The 6,334-nt window shown below is 36.7% G+C and overlaps 1 protein-coding gene across 1 annotated transcript in view; it reads right to left on the bottom strand.

Annotated features, from left to right (window-relative positions):
- Positions 1-651: 651 nt before the first annotated feature.
- Positions 652-6,334, bottom strand: part of Nln (neurolysin) — a 101,595-nt gene continuing 95,912 nt past the window's right edge. The window contains exon 13 of the mRNA XM_077800350.1: positions 652-3,197. Coding sequence (XP_077656476.1) covers positions 3,063-3,197 — 135 coding nt within the window. The 3' untranslated portion in view covers positions 652-3,062. The remainder of the gene's footprint in view (positions 3,198-6,334) is intronic.

The following is a 6,334-nucleotide window of genomic DNA, read 5'->3' as shown; positions in this document are numbered from 1 at the left end:
TAATGCAGTTTCTTGTCTACAGAGCAAAGAGTATCCATCTTTCTTCCTATTAGCTTTAGAAAAGCAAAACCTGGGCATATGTAGCTCAGGTGGTAGCTCTTTAAGATAATTTTTAGGTATTTAGGTAACACTCAATATTTACAATAGGGGAGAAAAACCTATTTCAGATGGCATCACATTAAGACTCTTCTTTCTCTGTAGCATCTTAGAATCAAACCTTAGGAATCACACACATTAGCATAAGCTGTTTTAAGAACTTGCCTCTTAGCAACAGATAACGATGCTTGGAAAAATCCCCCAAACAGGCCCAAATCTTCTGGATCGATAAAGATAAGAAAGACTTTATTATATGTGACTCAGATCATAAATATGAATTGTAAGTTTGCCCAATTGCAGCTTTTATAGGTATTCTCCATTCAGAACATCTCAGTGACTCCCTGAACTCATGGAGAAAAAGAACAAGCTGATAGACGGGCACATTTAAGAAGGCTTTAAAAAGTAAGTCCTTATCTTTTCATTATGCTAGCGAATATTTTTAATGAATATTTGATTTTGCTCTGTACTTTGGTAGACTTAAAATATTAGAGGTAGACCTAAACAAGAACACCTTCGTGCTTTTGCTCTGTCATGCATTTCAGTTTTAACATTAAAGTATGAAAGAAAGGTGAGTTCATTTTCGTGGACAATAATGTAACTTTATTGTGCGCAATCTTTCCCACAACAATTAGTTTTTCCATGTGAAATAAGTGAAGATTTAAAATGCCAAAGTCATTGTGAAAAAGACATTGGGCAAGAGAAAAAGCTGAAGAGAGTTTTTGGTTTTTGTCTGAAAGTGGAAAACAGAAGAGTCTAGGAGAGAAAAATACCACAAAAACAGCTTTGGTGACCAGAGACAGTGACGCAGAGTGAGGGCCAGGGAACTAATCTTGGAAAGGAAGGTAGGATTTCATGTGGATGTTTAAGGTATTTGCTTGGCAATATTAGTCTCAAAATTTCCTTCTGTGTTGCTGCTACAGCTTTTGGTTTACCCTGCTGTCTTAAATTTTATTATGTAACATAATAATTGTTTAACTTAACACAAAGTCCACTTGGATAAGAGCAAAGAAAGGTTCTATACAGAGCATAAAGTTTATTTGGGGTCTGGGTTGTGCCTTGGAGGTACAGCACTTGCCTTGCATTTGATTCCCAGCAGCACCACCACTCCAATGACAACAAACACAAAACAAGTTTACTGAAAAAAAAAAAAAATCCTGTCTTGTTTTTTTTTAGTGAGTAGATTCCTATAGGAAAAATCAGTACTATGAGTTTATTGCTCTGCTGCAGAATTGGAATTTAGGCCCACAGTAAACAGAGTTAAAGAGAAATCTAAAGGTTCACTTAAAAAAAAAAAAAATCACCAGATGAAACAGGCTATGGAGGAGCCTCTTCCCCAAGGCCGAATTTAAGTACCTCGTAGCACCAGAGCAGAGCAGCTGTCTTCAAACGCTCTGCCTGAACCCACGCCTCTTCTGCAGTTTCTTTATGGCCACATCAGCACCAGCTGTCTTCCCTACTGAACTCTAAATAGCCATTGTGACATGTCTATTTGTCATCTGCAGAAAGGTGATCAATAAAAGAGGCAACATCACTACCCCTTATTAGAAACATGAGAATCAAAAAGATGCCTGGCTAGGCCGGATGAGGTGGCACACACCTCTAATCCCAGTGGCTCAGGAGGCTGAGGCAGGAGGATTGTGGTTCAAAGCCAGCCTCAGCAAAAGCAAGGTGCTAAGCAACTCAGTGAGACCCTGTCTCTAAATAAAATAAAAATAGGGCTGGGGATGTGGCTCAGTGGTCCAGTGCCCCTGAGTTCCGGCCCCTAAAAAAGATGCCTAGCTGGGCAGGAAGCACTTGACATTAAATTTAGTTTCTTAGGAGGCTGAGGCAGGAGGACTACAAGTTTGAGTCCAGTCTTTGTGATTTAAGAAGTCCCTGTCTCACAGCAAAAAATAAAAAGATTTGTTTAGTTGTAGAGTGCCAGTCTGCGTACATGTGTGCATGCGTGCACATATACACACACACATACACAGAGCCTGAACTCACTTTATGTTCTAATTGGCAACTATGCCAAAATAGTTGTGTGCTGAAATGGAATTTAGACTCTAATACAGGATACAAAAACTTGCAATAAACCAGGCTGGCGGCAGATACCTATAATCCCAGCCAATAGGGGAGGCTGAGACAAGAGAATGGTGAGTTCAAAGCCAGCCTTAGCAATTTAGTGAGGCCCAAAGTAACTCAGGGAGACCCTGTCTCTCTATAAAACACAAAAAGGGCTGGGGATGTGGCTCAGTCATCAAGTGCCCCTGGTTCAATCCCTAGTACCAAACAAACAAAAACAACTTGCAATATATATTAGACCTGGGCAGTCACACTGAAAATTTTTTTTGGTACTCTCTAACTGAAGATTAGAAAGGAAAACAAACCCAAATGGGGTAATATAACATAAAGAGGCAGAAAGCTGGGAACTTTGAGGCCTGGTATACAAAGGATAAAGGAATTACTGTGTCGTATTTCCTTGGCCTTGAGGCATGCAGGCAAAGGCAAGGTCACACCTTAAGGGAGGCAGAGGATCAAAGTTGACTCAGGGCTCCAGGAAAATATTTACCAGAGGAATTTGATGATTCATTTATCAGTTCAGAAATCCCAAGTACAAAATTTTAAGATATAAGAAGGATCAAATTATATCATGTATATGATTCAATTTAAAAATTCTTGGCCCTCTTACATTATATTATCTAGATTATAATAGTAAAAAAATCAAATTACATTCATATGAAACTTTTATCAAAAGAAATCAAATCCATTTTTATGAAATTTTATAGTACAATTATTTTCAATTAGTCTTTTTAGGTCACAGTATTTATAATTCCATTTACATAAGTATAAGTTTTAAAATAAAAAAAAAAAGAAGTCAATAGAAATCTAATTTTTCATCTGCAAACTCCCTTCAGTTTCCAGGCCAGTAACACATGGCGACGTCGACTTGTCCTCCAGACATGGACTGCTACCAAAGATCCCGTTTATGGAGCACACAGGCCTCGACTCATTAGGAACGCTTTTTGGTTTGGCTCACGTTTCAAGAAATTCTGGAGCATGTCCATGCCGTCCAGAGATCCCCCGGGTTTCAGGATTAGGTTTCTATATTTCATTCCAACCTAGTAAAATAAAACATCATGCCTAATAATTCATGGTCATAGCAATTTTCCAAATCTCTAGAAGCAAAAGACAAAGGGGTAAGGGTAAAGAGAAAGGGGATTCAGCTTTACTCAGTCTACACCGTCTCTTCTGACAATGCTACAGCTCTACAGTATTTATTCTTTTATTTATTTTGATAGCTAAAAGATTTGGAGCTTCAACCTCATGTCTTCTACGCTATCCTCTACTATTGTCTTATTTCCTTAGATTCTCAGTAGTGAGCTGATACCATGGGCAAGCAGACAACAAAAAATATAAAACGCAATACATAGCATGGTCCTATTTGTTACCCTGACTCAAACTGTTAGCAGAGTATCAGGAGCGGTGGTCAGGCTTGTAATCACAACAACTTGGGAGGCTGAGGCAGGAGTATTGCAAGTGCTTTGCCAGCCTTAGCAACTTGGTGAGAACTTGTTTCACAGTAAAAATAAAAAGAGTTGGGGATATAACTTAGTTGTTGAGGGTCCCTAGGTTCAATCCCCAGTATTGTACCAAAAAAGGGAGGGGTAGTTAGCAAAGCAAGTGTTCCAGAAAGCTACAAATAGTTTTGCCTACCTGGAAATAGTAACACATCTACTATCAAATGGCTTCAGGTTTTTTTTTTTTTTTTTTTAAGAGGATCTCATAAAAGATCACAAACAAAACATGCAAGCCTCTTCCTTAGACAATGTGGTACAGAGAACAATAGATCACATTGTCCACAGTAAGGCAATTCTGGGGGTCAGCACTGGTATGAGGACCTTTGCAAAGTTTTCTTTAGGGATGGAATTTAATTACAGTTCCTTTGCCTTTATTTACATAAACACATGAGCAGATAATGTAAAAAGAAAACAGTTGTTACTCAGTATCAGTATTTTCAGTTCTTGAAACTGTGATTTTAGGGAAGCAAAGCAAGACAATTTAATGAAACTTAATTCCAGATACACACATAAATAGTTCACAGAGCAACACTTCAGTTTACATTGATTATGTCATTTGATCAATAGGACTAAAAAAATTTTTTTTTGTACTGAGCCACATCTCCAGTACTTTTTATATTTTATTTTGAGATAGGGCCTCACTAAATTGCTGAGGCTGGCCTTGAACTTGTGATTCTCCTGCCTCAGTCTTCTGAATTGCTAGGATTACAGGTGTGAGCCACCATGCCTGGAGTAGGACTAATCATTCTTTCTAGTATAAGCTAGAAAATTGGGAAAGACTAAAATAATCAAAGTTTTGACTTGTAACAAAATTCTTCTTGGTACAACCATCAGATAATTTAGTTAAATTGTTAAGAAAAATAAAACATGAATGATATTTACCAAGTTAGATGCAAAACTATTTAATGCCTATATAGCCATACAATCGAAACTCTTGGGGTTGCCTTTTAGTTATGAATAGAAATTACTTGTGACTTATTAGTCGTCCACAGGCTAACATCTAACTTGAGCCTGGACCTTAGTCAGGAATAAATAGTCAGATAAAGTTTCCTTCTCATAAACTCTAGGATAGTACTGTCTAATAGAAATATGAGATATATGTATACAACTTTAATTTTCTACTAACTACATTTTAAAAATTTAAAAAATAAGAAGTCAGTTTTTAAGAATCTTTTATTAGTTGTTGATGAACCTTTTTGTTTTATTTATTTATTTATTTATTTATTTATTTATTTATTTATATATGGTGCTGAAAACTGAACCCACTGTCTCATACATGCTAGGCAAGAGCTCTACCACGAGCCACGACCCTAGCCTGGAAGTCAGTTTTAATAAAACATTTCATTTCAAACCACTGTTAGGGTGAGCATGATGACCTGTGCCTATAGTCTCAGCTAATTCAGAGACAGAGGCAGAATGGTCACTTGAGCCTACAAGTTCAAGACTAGCCTGGGCAACACAGACTGTATCAAAAAAAATAAAACTAAACCAAAACAAACAACAAACAACAAACCAAAAACAAACCCACAAAAACTTCATTGCATATTAACGTTTTAATGTAAAATATAAAAATTGAGATTTTGTTTGTTGTAGTTAGTTAAGTTCTCAGTATTTTTAACACTTTTTTAACATTTTTTTTAAACCTTTATTTTATTTATTTTTATGTGGTGCTAAGGATGGAACCCAGTGCCTCACACATGCTAGGCGAGTGCTCCATGGCTGAGCCACAACCCAAGCCCAACACTTTTATATATATATATAATAAATATATATAATATATATATTTATATATATAAATAAAATTCAATTCAGTTCTTCAGTTGTACCAGCCTCATATCAAGGGCTCAACAGCCACATGTGGCTATCATACTGACAGGTCTAGGGCCTGGAGCACAAAGATTTTTAGGAGATCTTTTAAATGTTCCAATACAGAATATAGAAAGGCACATGGCAAACTTGTTGCCTCAATTACAAGTTTTGGATAGATTTTCTTAAAAAGAGAGTATTTGTAAACAGTGATATGGCACTTACTGAAACCTCTGTGGATGAGGATCTGGAGCTAGATTTAGTTTGCTTTAGGAAAACAAAAACAAAAACGATGTGCTTTTCTTGCGTGGTCCAAAGCAGTATTTACTATTTCAACAGCAGTCTAGAATCTTAAGTGTGATTGTGGCTATTTTGTCAGACACTTTATTATTCTAAGCAGCAGCATAATGGAGCTTTTAAGTTCAACTGCACTTTACTTCCTGCCTTTTTTTTTTTCAGTCCTAAATGTGTTCAATTTGACTAGTGTTTTAAATAGGTACTCTCAGAGAGGAGCAGTACAGAAAGAACAGAGAAAATGTGAGTTAATTTTATCTGCACAATTATAAAAATTTTTATTTTTGTAGCTTTTATTAAGAAAAAAATATGTATCAGTAGTAGGCACAACAACATTAATGAACCCTCATGCACCCATTGCCCTACTTTAATAATTAATATTTATTTGAATACATACACCTATATATGAAATTCTTCATGCTCAAGACACACATTTTTTGGAGTGTGTATTTTTGGTGGTGATGGGGGCGGGGCAGTGCTAGGGCTCTAACCCTAACCCTCATGCAGCCAGATGAGCTCTCTACCACTGAGCTATCCCTGGTCCCCTCAAAATCTGGATGTTATATATCCTTTATTTA

The sequence above is a fragment of the Urocitellus parryii genome, chromosome 1 (genome assembly GCF_045843805.1).
Source record: "Urocitellus parryii isolate mUroPar1 chromosome 1, mUroPar1.hap1, whole genome shotgun sequence".
NCBI lineage: Eukaryota > Metazoa > Chordata > Mammalia > Rodentia > Sciuridae > Urocitellus > Urocitellus parryii.
The sequence above is the reverse complement of the archived record's forward strand: the minus strand, read 5'-3'. Positions and strand labels throughout refer to the sequence as shown.